The sequence below is a fragment of the Pteronotus mesoamericanus genome, unplaced genomic scaffold, assembly GCF_021234165.1.
Source record: "Pteronotus mesoamericanus isolate MK-2021 breed Mesoamerican mustached bat unplaced genomic scaffold, CSHL_Meso_final scaffold_137, whole genome shotgun sequence".
Lineage (NCBI taxonomy): Eukaryota > Metazoa > Chordata > Mammalia > Chiroptera > Mormoopidae > Pteronotus > Pteronotus mesoamericanus.
This window is the reverse complement of record NW_026555306.1, coordinates 5,549,936-5,575,645: the sequence shown is the minus strand read 5'-3', so window position 1 is coordinate 5,575,645 and position 25,710 is coordinate 5,549,936. Positions and strand designations below refer to the sequence as shown.

Here is a 25,710-nt window from a genome sequence, read left to right as displayed (position 1 = left end):
TGGACATATCTTTTGGGGATCACTCTTCAACCCAACAGTTCCCCCAAAGCTGTGGCCCACCTGTGGGCCTTTGCACATGCTGTCCCCTCTGCCTGGGATGATCTCTGTCGCTTCTTTTGTTGTTGTTTTTTGAAATTTTATAAGAGTTTGAGCCCAAACTGGTAACTGCTGGGAAGTAAGATCCCAAATGCTCGTTGGCCACTTTTCTAGCCTAACCAGGTCCCTGTGGTGCTTGCAGACTCAAGGCAACCACTGGTCATGAGGGAAATGCAAGTCAAGACCACAGTGAGAAGCCACTTCACACCTGCTAGAAAGGCCACTGGCAAGAAGGCCACAGATCAATGTTGGCGCGGATGCGAGCAGAAAAGGATCCCCAGGCCCCGCTGGTGGGAATATAAGTTGGAGCAGCCGCTGTGGAAACGGCATGAAGGGTTCTCGGAAAATTAAAACTAGAACTGCCTTGTGACCAGTGATTCCACTTCTGGGTATTTTGCCGCGCATAATGCATGGTCTGTCGCCCAAATTTTTGAGGGAAAAATAAAGGATGCGCATTATACATGGGTATAATGATTACATACCATGGGTACAATAATCCCGTGTACAGAAATGTGGATGCGTATGATACACGGCGAAGTACGGTCTATCCAGAGAAAATGACACCAGTGTCTTTAAGACATACCTGCACACCCAAGTTCATTGGCAGCATTACTCACAAGAGCCAAGACATGGAGACAACCTACGTATCGACTGGCAAATGAATGGATGAAGATGTGAAATAAACCCTGCGCAGTGGCTGTGTCATAGCCAATGAGATTTCTCTGAGGTGCAATTACTGCTAATTGAAAAATGAAACCATGTGAAACAATATATATTATGGAATATTATTCAGTCGTAATATGTTGCCAACTATTGAACCATTTGCAACAATATGCAGAACTTGGAGAACATTAAGCTAGGTGAGTGAACCAGAGAAAAACAAATACTGTTTGATCTCATTCATGGCATCCAAAGAAGTCAGACTCGCCCTGGCTCAGTGTGTGTGGCTCACTGGTGTGGCCCAGTGGACTGAGCGCCGGCCTGCGAACCAAAGGGCCGCCGGTTCCATTCCCAGTCAGGGCACAGGCCTGGGTTGCAGGCCAGGTCCCCAGCAGGGGGTGCGCGAGAGGCAACCACACATTGGTGTTTCTCTCCCTCACTCTCTCCCTCCTTTCCCCTCTCTCTAAAAATAAATACATTAAATCTTAAAAAAAAAAAAAAATCAAACTGAAGAGAAGGTTTGTGGCCAGGGGTTGCGTGTGTGGGGAAAATGGCCAGATGTTGGTCAAAGAATACACACTCCATGCCGCAGATGACTAAGTTCCGGGGATGCAGTGAATGCACAGCACAGCGTGGTAGCGATAGTTAACAATGCCGTGTTCTCTATTGCACCCTTGAAAACTGCTGAGAGAAAAGAAGTGCTCACCACATGCACCAAAAGGCAATTATGTGAGCTGATGGGTGTGTTAATTAACTTGATTGTAATAACCCTTTCATAATGCACATGTATGTTAAACCATTTTGAACACCTTAAAAAATGCTGAACAACTGAAATACATAGTTTCATCTGTCAATCATACCCCAATAAAATGTCCTGGGAAAAGTCCTCAGTGGAGATGGCACCTTCCTTGAGGAGGTTCCCACCACCTCTGTCTCTGTGTCGGTCTGTCTCTCACTCACACACACACGCTGCGTCCTCTGGGCTCCCACAGTTTGTCCTGAGCGTCCTCTATTATTATGGTACATGACACCTTAGCTTTTACCTGTGTCTTTCAATCAGAGCGGAGCTTACTGGTCCCGCTCACAGACCCTCTACGGCTCCCTAGCGTCCTCAGGGCAAATTCCCGGTGCCTTGCTGACACCCTGACTTTAGCTCAGTGAAACCCATTTCAGACTTCTGACTTCCCAAACTGAAAGACAATACACTTGTGTTACTTAAGCTGCTAACTTTGTGGTAATTTGTTTCAGCAGCGACAGGAAACGAATACACTTTTCACCCACGGGGCCAGGTTGTCTTGCTTCTGGCGGTCTCCCCAGCACTTAGAGCCTCACCCGCAGTAGGCAGCTCAATAGATATTTGATTGACAGGATGGCTGCAGGGACCAGGAGAGCCCACCCTCTGGGCTGACATGATTGGCCCAGGTTTGAAACCTGGCCCAGGCTGGCCAATCATATTCCCTCTCCTGGGGATGCGGTGGAAAGCACGGGAGTCTGGGCTGGTGGTACCGGGACCTCTCCTGCAGCTGGCTTAGAGGGCTGGTTAGCGTCAGAATGAATAGGAAGGACACTGAGGCAGCCCGTAGAATCTGGGAAGGAGCTGTCAAACTACAGATGGGAACGAGAGCCTTCCAGGGACTTTCCTCCCACATTCGCATTCCTGTGTCTCTTCTGTCCAAACATCCACATCCTGGGACCAGGAATCTGCTGGGCCCAGGAAGATGCCCTTTCTCATTTGCTCCAAGGCCAAGATCAACCTCTAACAGCTGTCACTCATTAAGCACATCCTGCGTGCTCCTCGCTGAGTCAGCCCCACAGGTTGTAATTATTAGCCCCATTTTACAGATAAGGAAAGGGAGCTCAGGGTGGCCAAGATGCTTTCCTGAAGTCATATGGCTACAAAGATTTAATGAAGCAGATAGGCAGAGACACGTCCTGAGAGATCGCGTGGCCCAAAGAGAGCCTGTGCCCTGGCTCCACGCCTGCATGCAGGCTCTCAGGGACCTGGGGTCTCCAGGTGTGTGTCTTGTCCTGTTTTCTCTAAGGTGTCTCTGTAGCCTTCCAGAAAATTCCCTTTTATCCTAAGCTATTGTAAGTGGTTTCTTTGCATCAAAAAGAATTCTAGCCCTGGCTGCTGTGGCTCAGTGGATTGAGTGCCGGCCTGTGAACCAAAGGGTCGCCGGTTCGACTCCCAGTCAGGGCACCGGCCTGGGTCATGGGCCAGGTCCCCAGTAGGGGGCGTGCTAGAGGCAACCACACACTGATGCTTCTCTCCTTCTTTCTCCCTCCCTTCCCCTCTCTCTAAAAATAAATAAATAAATCTAACACGAAAAAGTTCTGAAAACAGCGGTATGCTGGAGCAGACCATGGGAGCTTTTAAAGTTCAGGAATTCTGTCAACCCATTGATTGCTGAATCACCCGCAGCTTGACAGCTAACGCGGTGAGAGCATTTACACCACGGACATTGGCACAAGTTCCCCACCGGGGCTTTCCATGCCCGAGAGCTGCTGTGCTTTATTTTACACGCGCTCGCCACGGATCCCGAGGCAGTGCACGGGCAGAGAGGGCCAAAGAATGGGGGCGGCCTGAGAGCGGCCACAGGGAATGCGAAGCCCAGCTGGCCTGTCCTGGGCTCCTCAGAGCCCCCTTCATCTGTTTCACAAACACTCTGCTGTACTGGAGCCAGCCCACTAGGCTGCTGAGTCACAGAACTAATGAAGTGGCTTCAAAGAGACCAAAAGTCACTGCTCCCTCCCTCAGAAGCACAGTCAACACTAGTCAGAGTTTATTTGAGGGCATGGAAACCAAAATAAGAGGGAAGTTCCAGGCATCTGGAGTCTTGTTGGGGTCCAGCTCTCCTCCGTCCAAGATGGAGTGGGTGTCACTCTGGCATCAGTCGCCTATGGGCAGCCACAGGGCCTTGGTCCGTGCTGCCCGAAGTCCTAGCTCGGGGCCTGCCCCTGCGGCTTCCTCGGCCCAGGCCCGTGGGCAGCCCCGGCTCACCCACACCGGCTTCAGGTTTCCTGCGGAGGCCCATTCCACAAACTGGGAGCCCTGGCATGGAGACAGGGGCGGGGGCGGGGGCGGGGGGGAAGGTCAGCCTGTCCTCGGCTTATTTCATGAGCAGCTGCTTCCTTGGCAACAAGGACTATTACTAAGCAGGGGCATGAAGGCTTGACCTAGGCCCTGGTGCTATCTTGCTCAGCTGCTGGCAAGCAAACCTTCCAGATACCGAAGGAAACGGGGTTGACCTTTGCGGCTAGGGGACTTCCTCCCAGTTAGTGGCCCAGGTTCAAATGGGGCCTGAGGTTTTTGTTGACAAGGGGTTCCCATCAGGTTTAGGTAGACTATGGACTTCTGTGTTGCCAGGGTGTGGTCCTCTGTCACGGGTTGTCCAATACGATTAGGTCATTGGGCCGGGCAAGATCTCAGGCCCTTGTTGCTAAGCACATCTTCTTCCTTGGCAACCGGGACTCCAATGGGGCAGGCCCGCAGAACCTGGTTGCCAAGGAGTTTCTCCCCCTTGGCAATGCTACGTTCCCAGAACAAGAAGAGCCTAGTGTGAAGTTGAAGACACAGAAGATGGCAAAACAAAGGGTACCTGGGCAGTTCCGAAATACCACAGGGCCTGGACGTCCTGGTGCAAGGCCAGGCAGCGGGTCAGGTGGTCCCGGGCTCCTGTCAGCACGTTCACCACGCCCGCTGGTAACAAGGTGGCCATGTCCTAGGGGATGGAGAGAGAAGAACCCGGGGTTGGCAGGAAAGGAGTCTGAGACCCCAGGGCAGCGGGGGCAGGGGAGCGAGCATCTGGGGGAGTATAATGGGGCTCCCAGAAGGAATGGGACTGGCGTTACCATGGTTACCAAGGGGCAGGGTGAGCGCTGAGCTGCATGTGGGCCTTGGGGCGCATTTCATCTGTCTGGTGCCCCAGGGGCTGCTGGGAGCAGCAGCAGGCAGGCGACTGTACCTGGCAGACCTCCAAGGCGGGGATAGGACAGGTCTCGCTGGGCACCAAGACCACAGTGTTGCCATGGGCCAAGGCAGGGGCCAGCAGGGACACAAAGGCGAGCAGGGGGCACTCGTCCGGGCACACAATAGCCAGTACGCCCAGCGGCTCCCGCAGCCGGAGCACAGGGCCTCTCAGCTCAGCCACCTGCAGGGACAGGAGGGAGGTCGAAGGCGGGGCCGGGTACCTGACTACCCTCCCATGCCCCCTCCATCGCCTGCCCCTTTCCTCCTCACATCCCCATCTTTGCTTCTCCGTAGCATCTCCGATAATAATGTGACCAGGGGATGGTGCAGAGCCACACGGCCTGGTCTCAAGTTCCAGCTCCACCAATCACCAGCTGTGTGACCTCAAGCGAGTTACTTAACCTCTCTGGGCCTTAGTTTCCCGTATTTCAAATGAGGATAATAATAGTATCTTCCTCAGAGGTTTGCTGTTAAAATGAAACAAGCTGCCCTGGTCAGGGAGCTGAGTTGGTTGGAGTATTGTCCCAATACACGGAGGTTGCGGGTCTGACCCCCGGTCAGGGCACATACAACAATCAACCGATGAACGCATAAATAAGTGGAATAACAAATCGATGTTTCTCTCTCTCCAAAAATAAAAATAAAAATAAAAAATCAATAAATAAAAAAAATAAAATGAAATGAGCTAAAGTGTGTAGAGGGCTCAGAACCTGGGCCATGGGTTGGCTTGTGTGTGTACATTTAAAAAAAAAAATTATAACTGGCCCCGGCCAGGTGGCTCAGTTGGTTGGAGCATCATCCCATACACCAAAAGGCTGTGGGTTCGATTCCCGGTCAGGGCACATACCTAGGGTGTGGGTTCAATCCCCAGGTGGGGAATGGATGAGAGGCGACCGATGGATATTTCTCTCTCACATCAATGTTTCTCTCTCTATCTCTCTCTATCCCCCTTCCTCTCTCTCTGAAATAAATAAACATATCCTCTGGTAAGGTTTAAAAAAACTTTATAATTGACATTCATTAATCTGCACATATTTAAAAGAGTACGATGTGATACGTTTTGACATATGCATTCACTCGTGAAATCATCACAGTCGAGGTCATGAACTTCACCCCCTAAGTAAGGTTCCTTGTGCCCCTCTGTGATCCTTCCCTCTAACCCCCACTTGAACCCTCTCTGTCCTCGGACGACCACTGACCTGGTTTATCTCACTATAAATCAATTTGTATTTTCTACAACTTTCTAGATATGGAATCCCACAGTCTACTTGAAAAAATAAATTTTATTGCCCTGGCTGGTGTGGCTCAGTGGATGGAGTGCTGATCTGCAAACCAGAAGGTCACAGGTTCAATTCCCAGTCAGGGCACAAGCCTGGGTTGTGGGCTAGGTCCCCAATTGGGGCCATTCAAGAAGCAACTGATTGATGTTTCTCTCACACATCCATGTTTCGCTCCCTCTTTCTCCTTCCCTTCTGCTCTCTCTAAAAATAAGTAAAATTTTAAAAAATAAATAGTTTTTTAGGGAACTGCCAAACTGTTTTCCAAAAAGGTTGTCCCAGTTACACTGCCACCAGCAGGGTCCGAGAGTTCTGGTTCCTCCCCATTCTCGCGCAGTGACTGAGAATCTGGAGGGACCCCTGAGGGGGACGGGGTCTTGGCACCGTGCCGGCGTCCCTAGCCCAAAGCGCTGGATCCACTAACAGGAGCCCACGTAACACGTGACTGTGAAAACCGGGGGATTCCCTCCACCTGGCGAGATGGAAGGCGGCTGGCAACCCGGGCGTCCTCTAAAAGGGACTGCGCACAAACCGCTGCTCGCAGGCACTCGCCCTGGCTCCAGCGGAGGGACGGCGGCTCGGGCGGGGAATGCCAGAGTCATAGAGGGAGAGACTGGGTGGTGGGGCTTCGAGGCAAGGGCTGGGGGGCGGCCTCCGATGTCCCTGTGTTGAGTCCTCCCACTGCACGGCCCGTGGGTGCCATCTTTCCCGGGTTAAGCTCCCTGCTCACGCGTCACTAGCCTGAGGACTCCCCGAGGCCGAGGCCCCGCCCCCGCCAACTCAAGCCAGCCAGAGCCCCTGTCAGCCGGCCTGGGCCCACGTTGCAGTCTTTCTTTAAAAATTCTCAAGGAATTCTAGTCAAGCTGGGTTTGGGTGCGTCGGGGGAGGGAGGTGTGCCAGAGACACACAGGGAGAAACTGAGTTGTCTGGTTGCAGGGTGAGGGCCAACTCCCCGCATGGCCAACAGGTGCCCCTTCCCTGGGTCCAGCACTCGCTCCGCAGGCGAGGTCTTAGCCTGCTCCAGCCTGGTGAACTTCGCGTTGTCCTGGTGGCTCCTGGACACCCCGTCCCACCGCTAAGGCCTGAGGGCCTCTGGTGGGTGGCAGCTGGCCTTGGTGTACCCTGAGACTTTTGCTGCGTGGCCTCAGGCCCGGCACAGGTGCCAAGTTTGAAACTGTATTAACTAGTGAGCACCACTCACCCCCACAGGCGACTCCCTGAGAAAATACCTCACGCGACTCGTGTGCTGCCCAGGGCTCTTTCAGTGGCTGAGCCTAACCTCGCAGGGGGCAGCGGGCCTCAGGTGGCCTTTTGCTGCCCTGCCCCAGGCCTGGCACCGGTGGCCGCACCCAGGCCTAGCAGGGGCAGCTACCAAGCATGGATCCCTTTGGAGCTCCTAGCGGGTAGCCCAGGGCTGGCCACAGGCAGCGCCCAACATTGAGCTGCACGGGAGTCCCTCCCAAGGGGCCCCAGGACCAACACATCTGGTGGCAGGTTTCAGCCCACAACAGAGCGCCGCCTGATCGGCTCCATCAGCGGCACACCCAGAGGGAGGTCGCAGCAGGCACCAGATGCTGCTGCAGTGACCCCCACTTCTTGGGGCCAGCGCCCACACAGCAGCTCCCACGCTGTGGCTGCGGCCAGCCCGAGGGTCAGCCCGAGGGTCAGCCCCAGCCGCGCCACGGACATGCCGACAGCGATCAAGGCACAACCACAGCAGGAGCGCGCGCACGACCCACAGAAGGAACATGCCTGGGGCACCCGGCTCCGGTGACCAGAGACTGCACCACTGGGCCCCACTGGACACCTACCACACAGGACAGCTGCCGAGACTGCGAGATGTCCTTCCCATCCCTGTGACTGTTTTGTAGCCACCAGTTCGTATTTCTTATTCCCCTCAGTTTTACATCCGGTCCCCCAAGTCCTCTCCCCTCTGACAAACGTCAGCTTGATCTCTGTATCTGGTAGTCTCTTTCAGTTTTGTTTGTTCATTTATTCTGTTGCTTACATTGCATGCATCACTGAAACCATATGGTATTTGTCTGTCTCTGTATTACTTTCACTTAGCATAATACTCTCTAGGTCCACCCATGTTCTCACAAATGGTAAGATTTCATTCTTTTTTTTTAGAGCCAAGCAGTGTTTCATTGTATGTGTATGTACCACCATTTTTTTATCCTCTTGTCTACTGATGGGCACTTGAGTTGCTTATATGTCCTGGCTGTTGTAAATATCACTGCAATGAACATAGGGGTGCATATATCTTTTCAAATTAGTGTTTTGAGTTTCTTCTGATATATACCCAGAAGTAGAATCCCTGGGTCATAAGGGAATATAGTCAATAATCATGTAGCCCTGGCCAGGCTAGAGTGTCGTCCTAACACACCACAGTTGTGGGTTCAATTCCCCCATCAGGGCACATGCAAGAGTCAACCAATGAATGTATAAATAAGTGGAAGAACAAAGTGAGTTTCTGTTTTTCCCTGTTCCTCACTCCCTTTCTTTCTTTATAAAATGAATACAAATAATACTGTAATAACTGCCCTGACTGGCGTGGCTCAGTGGATTGAGCACCAGCCTGTGAACCAAAGAGTAGCGGGTTGGATTCCCAGTCAGGGCATGTGCCTGGGTTGTGGGCCAGGTCCCCAGTAGGGGGCGCATGAGAGCCAACCACACATTGATGTTTCTCTCCCTGTCTTTCTCCTTCCCTTCCCCTCTCTCTGAAAATAAATAAAAATCTTAAAAAAAAATTGTAATAACTATGTATGGTGCCAGGTGGGTACCTGAATTATAGGAGGGATCACTATACATTTTATAATTGTCTAACCATTATGCCGTACACCTGAAATAAATAATATAAAATAATAATAATAATTAATAATAATAAAAGACATTCAAGAAAATGACAAGCCAAGCCAACAGACTGGGGAAACACTTGCAAAACACGTATTTCATTAAGGGCCCAGATACAGAATGCATAAAAAACTCTTAAACTCAACAATAAAACTAATTTTAAGGGCTAAGAATGTTACCAGTCACTTCACTAAAGGGATATGAATGGCAAACCGACACAAAAAGATGCTCAGCACCACTAAAGATTAATCGTCAGTGACAGGCAAACCGAAGCCACAATGAGGTATAATTACGTACCTATGAAAAATGGGTAAGATTTTATTCTCACCAGAGGATTTTTTTTTCACTGCTTCTAGAGAGAGAGGAAAGGGGAGAGAAAGGACAGAGAGATACAGAGACAGAGACAGGGAGAGCGCAACATCGACATGAGAAACATTGCCTGGCTGCCACCAATATGTGCCCCGACCAGGGACGGAACCTGCAACCCAGGCACGTGCCCTGACGGGATCGAACTGGCGACCTTTCCGTTTACAGGAGAATGCTCCAACCCACTGAGCCCCACCAGTCTAGGCAGAAAAATGGCTAAGATTTTATATAAAAATTGATAGTTCTAAAATATTGGCAAGGATGTATAGAAACTTAAATACATATATTGCTGGTGAGATAGCAAAATGGTATAGCACTTTGAAAAACTGTTTGGCAGTTTCTCATAAAATTAAATGTGCACCTATCACACCATCTAGCAATCTGATTCCTACGTATTTACCCAGGAGCAATAAAAACTTGCATTCACACAAAGGCATGTATGCAAATCGCTTATTCATAATAGCCAAAGGCTAGAAATACCCAACTTTCCAGCAACCGGTAAATGCAGGAACAAATATGGTACACACATAAGATTGGTATTTGGTAAAAAGAAACAATGTACTGATCTGTGCAATATGGATGAATCTTAAAACCAATGAAAGAGCCCTGACTGGTGTGGCTCAGTGGGTTGGGCACCATCCCTTGAACCCAAAGGTCACTGGTTCGATTCCCAGTCAGGGCACATGCCTGGGTCCCGGTGGGGGTGTGCGAGAGGCAACTGATCAATGTTTCCTTCTCTTTCTCCCTCCCTTTTCCTCTCTAAAAATAAATCTTTTTTTAAAAAAAAAGGGTATTAAAGAAACCAGAGACAAAACACTACACAGCATGATTCCATTTATGATCTTCTGGAAGAAAACTAAAAGGACAGAAAGCTTAGTGGCGCCAAGCGCTTGGAGCCGGTGGACGGGGATTAGTGGCGAAGGCTCAGGGAGAGCCTTGGGGGTGACGAAAATGCTTTGTATTGACTGTGAACATACAACTGTGTGTACCGGTCAAACTCCATCAAACTGTAGACCTAAAAAGGTACAGTTTACTGTGCGTATATGATACTCAATTAAAGCCAAACTCTCAAAACTGTCCAATAGCCCTGGCTGGGTAGCTCAGGGGGTTGGAGCTTCCTCCCGATACACCAAGGTTGTGGGTTCGACCTCCGGTCAGGACAACATACAAGAATCAACCAGTCAACGAGTAAATAGTGGAACAACAAATATCTCTCTCTGTCTCTCTCTAAAAAAGCAATAAATAATATTTTTTTAAAGGAAGTCAGTCATGGCTATAATACACTAAATTGACTTTATAACCCAGTAATGAATGGGTCACTAACAATTTGGAACGTTAATCTGAGGCATGCCCATTATACAGATAAGGAAATCGAGGTACAGAGAGGTGAGGGTACTGCCGAGGATCACAGCTGGGTCCCCAGGTCCAGCCCATTCCGGAGCCTTTGCTCTGACCACCCCCAGACTGCCCACCGACCCCTCTCACCTGCAGGCTATGGCTCTGGGCCTGCGCGCGGGCCCCCCACGCCCGAAGCCGCCTTACGCTCAGCTCCACCTCCGCCTTGGCAGCCTTAGGCTCCACTCCGTGCCTCTCCAGCCTCAAGGCCAAAGCGGGCTCCCGGCGCTCCAGGGCGGCTGCCAGCGCCCACAGCAGGGCTGCCCGGGCCCCCGGTGACTGGCCCACCCAGCTGTGGGCGGACAGTGACAACGGAGGCTGGTATCCTGGTTCTGGCTCTTTCCAAGCGCCCCTCCTCTGACCGCAGACCCTCCCCCGGGGATCCGGGCCCCATGGCTCATCCGCGCGAGGAAGTGTGAGGCCAGACCCCTATTCCGCCTGCCCTGGGAGCTCAGACTCCACAGCCCGCCAGCCCCCAAGGCCCGGACCCCCAGCCATGAGCCCGTGGAGGTCCCAGACTGCCCTCTCGGATGCCTCCTGACCCAGTGTGTCCCCACTTACCCAGGGGCAGCCTTGTGAGCCGCCTCCACGGCACCTCGGATATCCTTGGCTCCGCCCTCGGCCACGTAGCTATGGAGTCTGCCCTGCGAATCCTGGATGGGCCTGGAGCTCCGGGCCCCAGGAGCCTGGAAACGGCCCCCGACGAAGAGCCCATAGGGGGGTGCTGGGCTGGAGTAGGGCGAGGTATGAGGGCGGGTCCTGGGGCCAGGGTCGGCTCAGAGCGCACGCGCCTCCCCATTGGCTGGCCCGCTCCCGCTCCCATGAGTCTCTAGGAGATCACAGCCCTTCGCGGAGCAGAACTGAGGCTTAGCAGTCCTGGATGGTGGGCGTGAGGCCGTAAGACCCACAATGCAATTTTAAGCGGGCCTCACGGGGACCCCCGGATGGCTCTAACGGGCCCCCTTCAGTCCATGGGGAGCCTGCCACAACTTCCCTTGGCCCCTTCCACACCCCCAGGGATTCTGGGAGAGGCAGCCCCAGGAACAGCTCACCTGGGACCTGTTTCGGGCCCAGCCGGTAGTGTTGAGGGGACAGCAAGGCCAAAGGTGTCATAGTTCAGGTTCTCAGAAAGGTAAGGCATCCGGGCAGGGGTCCCCGAGGGTCGCAGGTACTCATACAAACCCTGTGAGGGGGACAGTGTCAAGGGGACGCAGGGTGGGCACACGCTGCCAGAGGGGTGGTGATGGCAGCGGGTGGGGGGCACTCACATCCAGGCCCCCGTGCCAGGACGACCCGCTCTCCCTGCAGCCCCCTGCGGGCACCGCAGGGTCTCTGAGGCCATGGGCGTTGATCCAGACGGTGCCCACCCGGAGCCTGTGGGGAGACGGGACATCGGAGAAAAAACCAGGAAGTGAGGGGGTAGGGAGTCCGAGGGGCCGGGGAGAGAGACCCAGAGGAGGACGGAGAAGGCGTAGGCCACCCCAACAGGCCGCCCGTGGGGCCCCAGGGGGCACCGACTGACCCGTAGCCCAGCTCCAGGGCCTGCCCCAGCCTCTCGCTCCACACGCTGGCACTGCCTCCTCGGGGCGTCCCGTTGGCCACGGCCAGCGCCTCCTTGGCTGTGCGGAATGGGGAGGCCACGACCAGAGGCCACGGCACCTGGAGAGGTGACCAGTGAGCTCACGCAGCCCGGCCAGCCCCTCCCTCCAACACCCCCCTATTAGGGGGGCAGCGGCCAGCAGTCAGCAGCCCCAGGCCGAGGCCGAACGGTCGCACAGGGGCCTCTGCTGCTGCCCGAGTCTGGGTGCAGGTGGGTGGACGGAATAGGCTCCCTGGGACCCTCAGGGCTCACCTCTGCCTGGGCACACGGGGAGGCTGGGGGCAGGTCAGAGACCAAGGTTGGGGGAAAGAATGGGCTGTCCGAGGGCACATCCCCCGCCTGGAACACCTGGGGAGAAAGAAAGGGGTCTGGAGTCTGCTCCCAGGTGTCTCCTCCCCACCGACCTGGAAGGCTGGCCCCCAGCCCCGCCTCCCTCAGACCCAGCTCCTCCTCCCCCGCACCCTGGAGCCTGCACCTCCTGGCTCACCTCGGCGCCCTGGCTCTGGGCCTCTCGCACATAGCGCTGGGCCAGGTCGTGGGCAGCGGCCCCCCGGGCCCCCATGTCCACGGCCCCATCCAGCCCTCGGCCTCCCCGAAGCCGCCCCATCCGTGCCTGGAGCCGCTTCATCGTTTCATCCCACACGGACTCCTGGATGAGAAGCCTGAGGCCCCCCTGTTAGGAAACGGGATATGGGGTGGGGGTGGGGCAAGCTCAGGGCCCACGTCGGTGGGGACAGGTCCCCACAGAGGGCTGAGACACAGGGACACACATGCGGAGATCAAAGGAGGGCCAGGGAGATGTGGCCAAGGATGCTGGCAACTCTCCGAGGCCCCAGAACCCAGGCAGGAGGTGGAGTTCCAGGAAGCTGGTGATTTAGAGTAAAGACAGAGGTTAGAAGACCAGGAACATCAATACTCAGAACAACGAGGAATCCTACAGAACGAGAGACACAGGTCCCGACCCGAAAGACCAGGAGAGCCGGGTGAGAAGGTTTGGAAATCTGAGGCGATGAGGAGTCCCACGCGCCACGCATGCAATGGTGTCAAGAGAGCTTTGGGACACCGAGAACTGAAAATTAAAATGGGCAGAGTCGTGGGGCCCCCGAGGTCTGGAGACAGATAATCTCACCCGCCAGGACATTAGGGGACACCGGCTCGCGGTCTCACCGGGCTGCGGTCGGACCAGGCTGCATCCACGACACCCTCCACAGCCGAGTCCACATCTGCCGCCTCTGTCAGCAGCAGCAGCGACTCGGTCCCCAGTGCCAGGCCCAGCTCTGGACCTGCGCCTGCCAGCGTCCGCCGAAGGACACGTCCTTCCTGAAGGACACCCGTCGCAGGCTTCAGCTCCGGGGAAAAGCCTTCTGGCCCCCCAGCCGTATCCTGTCACCCTCTGAGCCCCAAAGATACCTCGACCGATCCACAGAAGGCCACCTTCTGGACTCCGGGCTGGTTGGCCAGGACAGGTGCCAGGGAGGCGGGGCCACAGATCACGTTAAGGATTCCTGGGAATGGACCTAGTTCCCCTGCCAGCTGGGCCAGGAGGAGGGGCGTCGGGGAGGCCGGGGGCACGAGGACCACCACAGTGCAGCCTGGGGAAGGCGGGCGGCTTAAGGACCCTGGAGTCCAGGCCGCCAGCCCCTCTCCCATGGACCCAGGGGTCCGGGCCCAGCCCATCATTTACCTACAGCCAGGGCAGGGCAAATCCTCCACATCATCTCAAGGAAGGAGAACGCGGGGGGCAGGACGAGGCCAATTACTCCTGCAAGAACAAATGAGGCGGCTGGGACAGGCACCGCTGGGTCCTGACAAAGGAGGGGGCTGGGGCGGGGACTCGTGCTTCTCACCCATGGGCTCCCAGCCTGCCAGCGCCTCCTCCTGGCTGTGTGCCTGAATTGCATGGTACTGGAGCAGCTGCAGGGCCAAGGGGACATCCCTGTCTCGAACTTCCCGGACAGCCCGCCCAGAAACCAGGGCCTCGAGGGTCCACAGCAGCCGCTGGTGCTTCTGGATCATCTTGGCCAGCCTGTGAAGAGAGCAAGGGGGACGATCATTTCCCAGTGTCCCTTGGCCTGATAAGGGTCTTGGAACATATCCCATATACCTGGACTACAATAATCCCCATGAACCCCTGGGACATCCCTGCCATTTACCAGGGGTGAAGGATGCTAGAGATTTATGGGCAATGTAGTCCAGAAAACAAAACCCAAGGCTGCTGTGTGTAGATTTTGGACACCGTTAACCACCCCCTCTCTACCATCCCCCCCCACCCCCAAGGTACTGGGGCTTAACTCTATGTCAATTACATTTTGAGAAATGGAATTTTTGTCTCTAGCTGCCCCGGGAGTGTTCACAATATCCAGCAGGACAGTGGGTTCGGAGGCTCCACCAGCCCCAATGAGCTGCTGAGAAATGGAGCCCCAATGGGCCTGAAGGATATTCTGGGAAACTGAGGCTTTGTTATTACCAATCCCAATGAATAGGGAGACACAGATGTTTTAGCCGCTAAAGGCCCCAAGGCATGCTGGGAATATGAACATACTCTCTGTGGCCAACGAATTCAGTGTGATGTTGGAAACTAGTCTTTTTTTCTCAAGTTCTTCCCCACTTCCCGGGGCCCACACCCCAGCTGCCTCACCTGGTCAGGTGCTGGGCCCGGGAGGCTCCAGGGAGTCCGCTCCAGTTCTCCAACGCAGCCTTGGCCGCCTCTGCGGCCGCCGCCACATCCTCAGACTGGGCCTGGAGGCAGCTGGCCAAGTACTCTCCTGGGGAGATGAATGCGGGGCCCAGATTGAAGGGCGGGAGGCTGTGCCAGAACAGCTCGGGGCTGAGGTTTCCGGAGACTGGGAGCAGGTGGTAAAGCTGGACCCCAGCCTGGCTGAGGGTCTCAGTTTTATCACCTGACAAATGGGGATAAACCTATCGGTCACTGCGAGAGGAAGGGACTTTAGAAGATGGTGACTCCAAAGAGTGTCCTCAGGGACTTGGGACCGTATCAGGGTAATTATTATCAGGAGGAACCAGAGCTCTCAGCCTCCTCCCCTGACCAGTCTTGAGCAAAGAGAAAGGGGCGTGTTTGGAGGGGATGGCTAGGGGCACGGGCCCCTCTCCCTCCCCTAGTGACTGGGGGACACTTCATACCTGTGACAGGATCCTGGCAGGGCACTGAATTCCTGTGTTCTGGCTTTAGCCACTTTCCATTTACGTAGTGACCCAAGCACCGGTCCTGGGTGTCCAGCCAGGCCTGGATGGGTGAGGGGGAGGGTGCAGAGAGTTTGGAAAGGGGTCTGGGAGGCCGCTGGGGGAGCTCAATCCCCACCCGGTGTCCTCTGGGAGGGGAACACCCACCCGCCTTTGCCCCATCAGCTACTTCTTTTCCTCTGTAGGTGGAAATACAGGTAAACATAAGAGACATGTAACAAATTCACCATTGTAACCACTTTAAAGTATACAATGCAGTGGCAGTTAGTACATGCACAATGTCGTGCAACTAAAACTCTTAACTAATTTCCCAAAGTTTCATCTCCCCAGAAGATAACTCTGTAGCTGTTAGGTGGTCATTCTCCCTCCCCCATTGCCCCCAACCCCCGGGGAACTACTAATCTGCTTTCTGCCTCTGGATTTGCCTATTCTTAGCGTTTCACATGAATGGAATCCTACAACATGCGGCTTTTTGTGGCTGGCTCCTTTCACTTGGCATGGTGTTTTGGGCGTTCATCCATGTCGTAGCCTGTATCAACATGTCTTTTTACGGTTGTATGGTATTCGTTATCTGGATAGACCACATTTTGTTTATCCATTCCTCCGTTGATGTGGGTTGTTTCCGCTTTTTGATTGCTGGGAATTGTGCTGGTAGAAATGCTCACGAACGAGTTTTTGTTTGTGCACCAGTGACCCTTGCCAGGGCCCTGGAAGCAACGCCCGTGAGACCCTGTGGCTTCTGAGACCAGCGGCGCCGGCACCCACCTGCGGGATGGCGTTCCCGCCTTCTCCGCTGTCATCACGTGGGGCGTGGGTGTGGACAGGCTGGATGCTGCCCTGCCAGGTGCAGTTTATTAGGTGGTCACAGATCTAACCTGAGGTGTAGCACATGGAATTTGCAGAGGGGCAGCCTAGTGCGGGAACCCTGGACCAAGGGGCCACGTGGTCCGGGTTTGAATCCTGGCTCTAGGACTTATTGTGCAACCTAAACAATCTTAAAATACCCTGGCCTCTGCCAAGCCATCTGGAAGATGGGGATGACAGTCCCCCGCTGCTTCACAGAGCTGTGATGAGGATTGAATGAATCCCCCATTATAAAGTCAGAGGAGCACTACTTAAGACTCGCTATTAATTTTATTGCATTCCTCCCTCCACATCGGCTTCAGGTTTCTCGCTGCCTTTGGTCCTGTCTTCCTCAAATCCTTACTAACTCCAAGCCACACTTCCCACTGTTTCCTTCTTCAAACTCTTCTCCTAGCAACCCCGCTGCCGAAGTCTCCTGAGTTTTCCCTTCCCCTGCCCACCGGCCCTTCTCTTCATTTCACTTTAAAGTCAGATGGTCAGCCACAAGTTCCTAATTCAAAGCCCACCCCACCGGGGACAAGAGACAGTTTTGAAACAATCTGAACCTGAGCATTAATTGATATTAAAGAATGATTGGTAATGGTGTGAAAACAGCATGGTGGTTCTGTTACATAATGAGGCCTCATGTGTTAGAAATGACGAATCAGCCCTGGCTGACGTGGCTCAGTGGATGGAGTGCTGGCCTGCAAACCAGAGGAGGGTTGCCAGTTCGATTCCCAGTCAGGCCACATGCCTGGGTTGCAGGCCAGGTCCCTGGTGGGGGGCGCGCAAGAGGCAACCACCCATGGATGTTTCTCTCCCTCTCCCCCTCCCTTCCTCTCTCTCTAAAAATAAGTAAATAAAATATTTAAAAAATAATAAATAAGGAATCAAATATGTATGGGAAAATAACATGACACCTGGGATTTAAATCACTCCAGAAAAAAAGAGAACACAAAGGGATACAACCTTGGAACAAATGCTGATGATGCTGAAGCTGAGTGACGGGTATGTGGAAGCTCAAAATATGAAGTATTTGGTGGATGTTGCAAAATTTTCCCCCGAAGAAAAACAAAACCCTAAAAGAATATTCTCAGGGTCCTGGCAGCCCATGTTACTGTGGGAAGAGGAGGGCCAGGTGGAGACTAGGAACCCACAGCCAGTTCAATGAGACCGCGACTAATGGATCCAGATGATTTTTGTCAGGGAATGTGGGCCAAAGGCTGCCAAATTCTGGGATATAATTTTCAAAAGAAGCTGGAATCCCAGATGTTTACATGGAATTAGTTTGCCATTAATTCACATTTTTACAAATAAAGTTTAGGCCAAAGAAAACATGTTTATTGGCTGAGTCTGGGCAACAGACTGTAAGTTTGAGACCTTTGCTTGGGGAGAGGTGGGGGTACTACAAGTTCTGGAATCTGAGGGCTTAGGTTCAAATCTCAGCTTCCTCTTTTAAGCTGTTGACCATGGGCAAATTACCTCTCCAAGCCTCTGTGTGCTCTCAGTAAAATGATGACAATAATCCCCTTTCACAGTGGTTCTGGGGGGGACTCAGTGCAATTATGATGAGCACAGACCATGGCATCTAGAAAGCAGCCAATAGCCCCGGCTGGTGTGGCTCAGTGGATTGAGCAAGGGCCTGCGAAGCCGCTAGTTTGATTCCCAGTCAGGGCACATGCCTGGATTGTCGACCAGGTCTCCAGTAGGGGGCGCGCCAGAAGCAACCACACAATGATGTTTCCCTCTCTTCCCATCTCTAAATATCAGTAAAAGCTTTTTTTTTTAAAAAAAAGCAGCCAATAAATACAAGCCATTATCACATTATTATTATTATTCCACTTCTAATCTCCAGGTGTGGGAATTCTCCATACACCGTCCCAGTTCCTTTTATCTGAATCTCACTATTTCTCTAGATAATCTTGTCACTCCCAAGGTTCACTTACCTTTCTACATTGGTGCCTCCCTGTCTCCAAACCTGAGGTTCAAAGTAGTATTTGACTGCTGCGCATGGCTCACGCCTGTACCCAGGTCCCTCACACGCTCAGTATGTGATAACTCAGCTCAGCATCTTTTCCCCAAAGCCTGCTCCTCCAGGGTTCACCATGGAGAGGGGGAGGGGGAACAGCCACCCAGCCACAGGGCCAGACCCCAAGAATTGTCCTTGTCCTCTCTATTCCCCAAACCCTGTTTCTCCTGCGTCGCTACCCCATCCCCTGCTTTCCACCCCCTTCAGCCCACGCAGGCTCTGGGCTCTTCTTCCACTTGGACTATTATTCTAGCCACCTCCTCTCTCCCACAAGAAAAGCCCAAACTTCTCACGCTTGAGTGCTAGAGGACCCTGCGAAATGACCATAGCCTCATGCGGGAATTCTGGGGGATCTGGGTAATTACAGAAAATTCGAGGCACCTTACTCATCCCCCAAAACGTTGTGGCAGACCCTGAGGGATCACAGGAGTCTTAGGGAATCTCTGAACACCGAGCATCATCAGGGTCTTGAGGCGCTGAGGACTCACGGGGGCCCCACGGGACATCCTGAGACGTAGTGAGGGACCACGGTGGGGGGGGGGGTCCTCAAGAGGGTATTCTTAGGGGCTGTGTAAGTTCTGATGTATTCGGGGGTTCTGAGAATTCCCGAAATCAAAAGTCCCATAAGGACTGAAGGGGCCCTAAGAAATCACGGGGTCTCCACGGAGGTTCCAGGAGATTAAAGAGCCCCGTTAAGAATTCTGGGGGGTGCCCTGGAGGACCATGGGAGGCACAGGATGTTCTGAGGAAATCGTGGTAAGTCTAAAGGGGTTCGGAGGCTCGTTGGAAGACCACGGGAGCCCCACAGGAACTGAGTCCCGGGGAACCACGTGGGGTTCTGAAACAGCTCTTAAGAACCACTGGAACCCCGCGCGGGAGGGATGTCTGAGGAATCGGGGAAACACCGCCGTGAATTCGGGCCGTGGAGCACGAAAACTACTACAGGTCAGAACAGACTAAAAGGTTAAGAGGCAGCAATCTCAGACTCAAAAGGACGCCCTCCGGGAGTTGGTTCCATAGGGCGGCGGAAATCGTGGGAGTCGATGGGGGCGGAGTCGCTGGGCTGCCGCGGTGGATCACGGGAGTCCGCGCCCCAAGAGGGGCCGACGTACAAGGGAGGGGGAGGAGGCAGCGCCCGCTAGGTAGGCCCTCACCAGCACGCATGCGTGGCTCTCCGGCGCGGGTCCGTACTCCAGCGTGGTGAAGATCTCTCGGGCGCGGGTCTCTGCGCGCGTGGCAGCCATCACCCGTCCAGATCACCTTCCACCGACTGCCGGGCGCTCTGCCCAAGGAAACCTTGAGGTCCAAAGGGCGGGACCGCCCGCTCCAGCGCAAAGGGCGGGCTACCGAAGATAGAGCGTAACCCAACCTTAGGACCCAGTAACCCCGCCCACGGGCCAACTTTGGGGAACTTAGTTTGGAGCATGCGCAGTCCTCATAGTCGGGGGTGGCTAGGGACGTGAGAGAAGAAAATAATCTCTTGCAAATTGTTAGAATTCAGTTAGAATTCCAGATTTAGAATAGTGGCCGTATTGGTGTGTCTTTCCACCACCTTGCTAACGAACAGTTTTTGAAATATATTTACTAGAAGTGACAGTTCAGAGATCAGAAGGGAGTCCTTTAAGATGGACACTGAAATTAAGGTTTTCCGTAAAGTGCAAGCCTTGACTGCCCCGTAGCCTGGCCTGATACTGTTGTCGGGAAGGAGGGGAAGTGTGACTTTAATCGAGAGCGGAAGTGCGGCACTAAGTGATCAGTCCCAGGATTTAATTATGATTGGTTGAGGTGAAAGGCTTGGCCTCATGCTTAGACTGTGATTGGTCGGTAACGGGATGCGGTTGCTGGTTAACGAATGAGCGTTGGGGTAGTCGGAAACGTGCCTGCTCGAATTTCTGGTTACGCGGAGACTGGAAGAGTGGCTGTCATTTACGCATTTGGCACATAGGACCTAGGGAGCATCTAAAGATATTGACTCCCAACAGATTTGACGACGGTATCCGAACTGAGTAGAATTGTAGTAGTATTGTTTCTGGCCAGATTCTCAGATTTTCGTACAGAATAGCGGGTGTGGGAGTCTGTTCAGAGGGCCTGGGAAGCAGGCCCCAGTGGTCAGATCCCAGCAAAAGTCCCCCCACGTAGGGGTTGCTAGGGACGCCTAGGTCTCTTCACCAGGGCCATGGTGGACTCGAAACTGCTGGTGCCGGAGCTAAACGAGGCAGAGGCAATGGGCGCTGAGACGGCGCGTTTCGAGGAGCTGCTGCTGCAGGTGCGGACTGACTGGGACTACTCTGTCCCTGGGTATTTGGGGAATTTTTTTTTTTTTCAGAGATGGGATTATGGTTCCCAGAATGCACTAGGGAGTCAACAGGGCCTACAGGAGTTGTAGCTGGTTAACTCCAGGTTTACTAAGCTCTGGAATAAATGGGAGTGGGATTGGGGTTGTTCTTTGGACTCCTCAGAGGAGAAAGGGGGCATAGTATGTCTTCTTCCCTGCATGGCTCATATCCATAAACATGGCTCAATAAACGTTGGAGGAACAAACGAGGGGTCTGAGAGCACAGACGCCGAACCCGGAAGTCGTTTACTGTCACACAGGCCTCGAAGGAGCTCCAGCAAGCCCAGACAAGCAGACCAGAATCAACACAGATCCAACCTCAACCTGGTGAGAAAGGCAGAAACTCAGAGAGAGTGAGAGTGAGTCCCGGGGCGGGGGGGGGGGCGGGAGAGAGAGAGAGAGAGAGACTGGGGGGCTGGGGACACAGAGGAGGGAGGAAAGAGACACAATAATGGAGTTGTAGAGGCCAGCCTGGTAGGGAAGTGAACAGAGACCCAGAGGGAGATCCAAAGAGAGGAGGAGGTGGACAGGAGTGACTAGGAGGGGGACAGAGACTCCAAGGTAGAAAGAGAGAGGTCTCAGTGTTGGGGAGGTGAACGGAGCCAGAAAGTGGTGGACCGAGACTCAAAGAGGGGACAGATCAAAAGAAGGGCATACTGAGGAGGGGATGGATGGAAATCAAGACCAGCCCATTCCCACCTTTAGGCTTCTGCATAAAGACCAAGTCATCCCAAGGGAAGGTTTTCATCAACATCTGTCACTCTCCCTCCATCCCTCCTCCGGCCGATGTGACTGAGGATGAGCTCCTTCAAATGCTGGAGGAGGACCAGGCTGGGTTTCGCATCCCCATGAGTCTGGGAGAGCCTCACGCCGAGCTGGATGCAAGTCAGTGCCCTCAGAGGACCCAGCCCTCTAGCCCCCTAGGACCCTTCTTCTCTAGGATCCTCTTCCTGCAGGACCTGGGAATCTGGACCCGGATCTGATCCTTTCCCTGTGGCACGACACAAGCATGCTGGGCCTCTGGCACCGGCTGCGTGGCACAGTCCCGGTTCTGCCCACCTGGCCCCACTCCAGGGCGCGGGAGGGCTGGGGAGGCGCTGCATTAGCTGGTCTTCTGGCTCCAGCCCCGGGCCGGCTCTCCCTCGCATCTCTGTTTTCTCCTTTGCCTCCTCCAGTCTCTGTCTCTCTGCTTTTTGCATCTCTGTCTCTGTTGCATTTCTATCTCTATGTCCTTGTTTTTCCAATGCACGTGTGTCCCCTGAAGCCTCCTGGGACCAAGCATGGGTCGTGCCCTGGGGAGTAGGGACTTATCAAACCCAGAACTTGCTGTTTCAGTACCGTACGAGTCTTGCTTCCCTAGAGGGGTCTCTTTTGCTTACACCGGGCAGTCAGGAAAGACTGCCTGGAGAAGGAGATGTTGGATATAAGGCTAGAAGGAACTGTAGGAGTTCATCAAGCCAAAACAGAAGAGGGTCCTGGGCAGAAGGGACAGAGGGGTCTGGGGGCCAGAAAGAATAATTGAACTGGATTGGTCAGTAATTGAGAGAGATGGGAGCGATTTACAGGGGGAGGTTGTTAGACAAGTGAGCTGCTTTCTCTCCAGGTGGGAGGGGCAGACCACGCAGGGCCTCCCGTGCCAGGACGGGGTACTCAGACCCTCAGACCTTCGCCTGGGGGTGTTGGGGAACCAAGGGAGGGCTATGAGCAGGGGAGAGGCAGGGTCAGCTCCAGGACATAGTGGGGAAGGACCAGAGGGGAAGACTTGAGGCTGGTATGAGTCCAGACTGACAAGAGCGTATCTTAAGTCCTCACTTCCTAATCATCTCTGGGGACCTCTCTGATTCTTGTGGCTGCTATCCTTTATTGCTTTTTCCTTGCCTGTGTTTGGGCGGTGGGGTTGCCCCCGAGAGCAGGGGGCCTCACCCCCTTTCTCTCCCTGCAGAAGGCCAGGGCTGTACTGCCTACGATGTAGCTGTCAACAGCGACTTCTACCGGAGGATGCAGGTTGGGGACGTGGCTGCGGGTGAGGCCAGTGCAGGGGCTACTCCCTTTATCCCCGGAGCCCTTCCACATTCCTGCTCCCCCCCTTCCTAGAACAGCGATTTCCTGCGGGAGCTGTTGATCACTATCGCCAGGGAGGGCCTAGAGGACAAATACAGCCTGCAGCTGGATCCAGGTGAGGGGTGGGGCAGAGCCTGAAGCAATTTGGGGCCCGCCCTTGGTAGAGGTGGGGCTAGTGTGGGCTATTCTCTTAGCCTCTAGGCTGCAGATTGCAGGGAGAGGGGGAGGCTCCCCAAGGTAAATTGAGGAGCAGAGTAGTGTTGCGGGGCGGGACCAGGGCCCGGGATTCCAGGTGAGGGGTGGGGTCTGGAGCATCTCCAGCCAATAGGTTTTACTGGCCAGCACCCTGGGAAGGGGGGTTAAGGTGGGTGGGCTTCCTAAAGCCAAGCATGGGGGTGTGGTCAGACCCCTAGCCACCTCCGCCTCTCCCCGGGAAGCTCTTGCTGTGCAAGGTCCAGCCCCCAGCAAAGGGAACCCTGACCCAGGTGACCTTTGGCTATGTCCTCCCTCCCGGCAGAGTGGCGCTTGTTGAAGAACCGGCCTTTTGTGGGCTCCATCTCCCAGCAAAATATCCGCTCCCAGCAGCGGCCTCGGATCCAGGAGCTGGGGAACCTGTGCACGGCCGACTCTTTGAGGCCTAAGGAAGGGTGGGCTTTTCCTGCCCCTTGCAGCCCCCCTTTCCCCATACAGGGCAGTGTTCTGGGCCTCTGGGAACCCCCAGAGGGGAGAAGCTGAACTCACACTGGGAAGGCCCGGCGGTGCTGGGAGGCAGCAAGGGAACCACATGCCAGGCAGTGGGAACAGCCCAGCAAAGGCCTGGAGGCTCTTCTCAGCTCCGACTCTTGTTCCTCCCCAGCCCTGAGAAGCCGCACCTGAACCTGTGGCTGGAAGCCCCTGACCTCCTCTTGGCGGAAATCGACCTCCCCAAACTGGTGAGTGCGCCCTCGGCCACAGCTGGAGAGTCAGGTCGGGTGTTCCAGGGGGAGGGATGCGGGCTCGTGGCCGGCTGCGTGAGCCTGCTTAGCGCTGCCCTCTGAGGTGCTGCCCCCTGTGCCCTGGGGCCCTCGGGCCTGCTTCGGGTGCTGTCCCAGGGCACTGAGAGTGGTCACCTGTGGAGTGTGTAATTACCACACCTCAGCTTTTCTCTGGAATGTTAGACCCTTTAAACATGGTGTCCCCACTCCTGGGTCTTCCCTCCCCGGTCCATGTTCTTACCATCCTGTCTCCTGTTGCCGAGGATGCAAGGGTGGGCTGACTCCTCTGTATTCCCAGGATGGAGCTCTAGGGCTGTCGCTGGAGATTGGGGAGAACCACCTGGTGATGGGGGACCCCCAGCAGCTGTACCATCTGGATGCCTACATCCCCCTGCGGATCAACTCTGACCAGAGCAAGGCGGCCTTCCATCAGAAGAGAAGGGTACCTGGGTGGGGTGGATGATGGTCGAGAAATGGCGACACTGGGGGGCCCGGACTTCTGGGTCTGATGGTGAGGGGGCCCGGGGCTGGACCCCTGCATCCTGAATCTTCTCCCTTTCCTCTCCTCAGCAGCTGATGGTCGCCATGCCCCTCCTGGCCGCGCCTTCGTGACTCGCTGTCTCCCTGTGCTTCCAGGTGGGAGGAGAAGGCAGTAGCTTCTCTAAAATTGAAATGAAAGATTTTTGGCCCTGGCCGGTGTGGCTCAGTGGGCTGAGCGCCGGCCTGCGAACTGAAAGGTCACCAATTTGATTCCCAGTCAGGGCACATGCCTGGGTTGCGGGCCAGGTCCCCAGTTGGGGGCGAATGAGAGGCTAGTTCCTATCACACATGGATGTTCTTGTCCCTCTCTTTTCTCCCTCCCTTCCCATTTCTCTAAAAATAAATAAATAAAATCTTTTAAAAAAAAGATTCTTTTGCCTTTGTTCTGTGTCTGGCTAGGAATACGTGGGGAGCGGGAGGAAGGATTGGACTGTAGCTTTGGTGTCCCATAGGGGTCACGGCCATGACTCAGACCGCGTCCTCTCCCCGGGCTCCTGGCCTCCAGTCGCTCCCCTCATCAGTCTCCCACGTGGTCCCAGAGCTGGCTCTGCCCGCCTCCTGTTCGCGGCCCCTCCTTCACTCCCCACCGCCCCGAGGAGAAGGCCCGAGCTCCTCCGCCCGGCACTCCAGCCTCTGTGCGGCCTGGCCTCCTTCAAGGCCCAGCCTGGCCTCTCCCTCCCTCTCACTGTCCAGTCACACTGAAGCGTGTCCTGACCACGCCCTTTTTTGCACCTTCTTACTTTCTGCCGTTCCCTCTACTTGGCACCTCCTCTCCATTAAAACCTAGGAACTTTGTCATTGTCTCAGCCTCACAGGGGATGTTTCCAGAGCCCTTTGGGGACCCGACCCACACCATCACCTCTAGCCTGTCCTACCCCTTGTCCCAACAAGCCACCCGTTGCTGGAATTGTGCTTCATGTCACAGTCACTGTTTCCCACTTCCCGACTCTGCAAGTACAGCTTCCCCTGAGGTGGATACTCTCCCCGCCGCCATCCTTACCTAGCTCATCCAGTCATCCCTTTTTGAGCTTTTCTTGGTTGATTGCCCCTCTTACACGCCCCCAACAGTGGCTCGAACCCACAACTCATGCCTGTGCCCTGACCAGGACTTGAACCGGAACCTTTTCCTTCTGTGGGAAGACCCCCAACCAACCGAGCCACATGGGTCAGGGCTCCTTGGAAAGCTTTTCAACCTTCAAGTGTTGTCTGATTTACCCTGGCTGAGTTAGAATCCTCTCCTGGGGGGCCCCCAATACCCAGTGTTACTCTTTAAACTATGTTCCCTGTGGTGTGACCATGCCTGACACTGAGTCGGAACTCAAACATTTGTTGAAATGATGATTGCCAACCCTCTCTTCTTTTTCCGTAGTCCTAGGTGCATAAGTAAATGGAGGAGACTCAGTGGTGAAGTGGAGAGCCGCAAGGAGGCCATTGTGGATGGAACGGAGTTGAACTGGGTGGGTAGAGAGGGACTAGACTAGTCAAGAGCCGACAAGGGACAAAGGTGGGG

The 25,710-nt window shown here is 54.5% G+C and overlaps 2 protein-coding genes and 1 pseudogene across 2 annotated transcripts; 2 read left to right on the top strand and 1 right to left on the bottom strand.

Annotated features, from left to right (window-relative positions):
• The first annotated feature begins 778 nt into the window (after positions 1-778).
• On the top strand, positions 779-928 carry LOC129082995 (uncharacterized; annotated as a pseudogene).
• A 2,600-nt stretch (positions 929-3,528) lies between these two features.
• Positions 3,529-19,577, bottom strand: ALDH16A1 (aldehyde dehydrogenase 16 family member A1). The gene is made up of 17 exons (XM_054588709.1): positions 19,445-19,577; positions 15,359-15,461; positions 14,856-14,982; positions 14,065-14,243; positions 13,902-13,979; positions 13,628-13,809; positions 13,385-13,537; positions 12,705-12,890; positions 12,470-12,565; positions 12,140-12,276; positions 11,886-11,991; positions 11,670-11,800; positions 11,179-11,346; positions 10,708-10,909; positions 4,722-4,907; positions 4,356-4,478; positions 3,529-3,808 (listed from the first exon to the last, which is right to left on the bottom strand). Exons 1-17 carry the CDS (start codon positions 19,532-19,534, stop codon positions 3,647-3,649), a joined length of 2,409 nt encoding a protein of 802 aa, XP_054444684.1. The 5' UTR covers positions 19,535-19,577; the 3' UTR covers positions 3,529-3,646.
• Positions 19,476-24,522, top strand: PIH1D1 (PIH1 domain containing 1). Its single transcript, XM_054588710.1, has 10 exons — positions 19,476-19,592; positions 20,463-20,556; positions 20,886-20,952; positions 21,331-21,510; positions 22,568-22,629; positions 22,720-22,801; positions 23,204-23,333; positions 23,543-23,618; positions 23,959-24,102; positions 24,231-24,522. The coding sequence occupies exons 2-10, from the start codon at positions 20,467-20,469 to the stop codon at positions 24,270-24,272; spliced, it is 873 nt and encodes a 290-aa protein (XP_054444685.1). The 5' UTR covers positions 19,476-19,592; positions 20,463-20,466; the 3' UTR covers positions 24,273-24,522.
• Positions 24,523-25,710: the final 1,188 nt, after the last annotated feature.

What these genes read in the sequence shown, in the direction of transcription:
- PIH1D1 (XM_054588710.1), top strand. Translation starts at nt 20,467, where the DNA reads ATGGTGGACTCGAAACTGCTGGTGCCGGAGCTAAACGAGGCAGAGGCA. An exon ending in TCACGCCGAGCTGGATGCAA is followed by an intron (nt 21,511 to 22,567) that starts GTCAGTGCCCTC and finishes CTCTCCCTGCAG; the next exon opens with AAGGCCAGGGCTGTACTGCC. An exon ending in AAATCGACCTCCCCAAACTG is followed by an intron (nt 23,619 to 23,958) that starts GTGAGTGCGCCC and finishes CTGTATTCCCAG; the next exon opens with GATGGAGCTCTAGGGCTGTC.
- ALDH16A1 (XM_054588709.1), bottom strand. Translation starts at nt 19,534, where the DNA reads ATGGCTGCCACGCGCGCAGAGACCCGCGCCCGAGAGATCTTCACCACG. An exon ending in CGGGCCCAGCACCTGACCAG is followed by an intron (nt 14,244 to 14,855) that starts GTGAGGCAGCTG and finishes CTCTCTTCACAG; the next exon opens with GCTGGCCAAGATGATCCAGA. An exon ending in CCTGGCACGGGGGCCTGGAT is followed by an intron (nt 11,801 to 11,885) that starts GTGAGTGCCCCC and finishes TCCCCCTCACAG; the next exon opens with GGTTTGTATGAGTACCTGCG.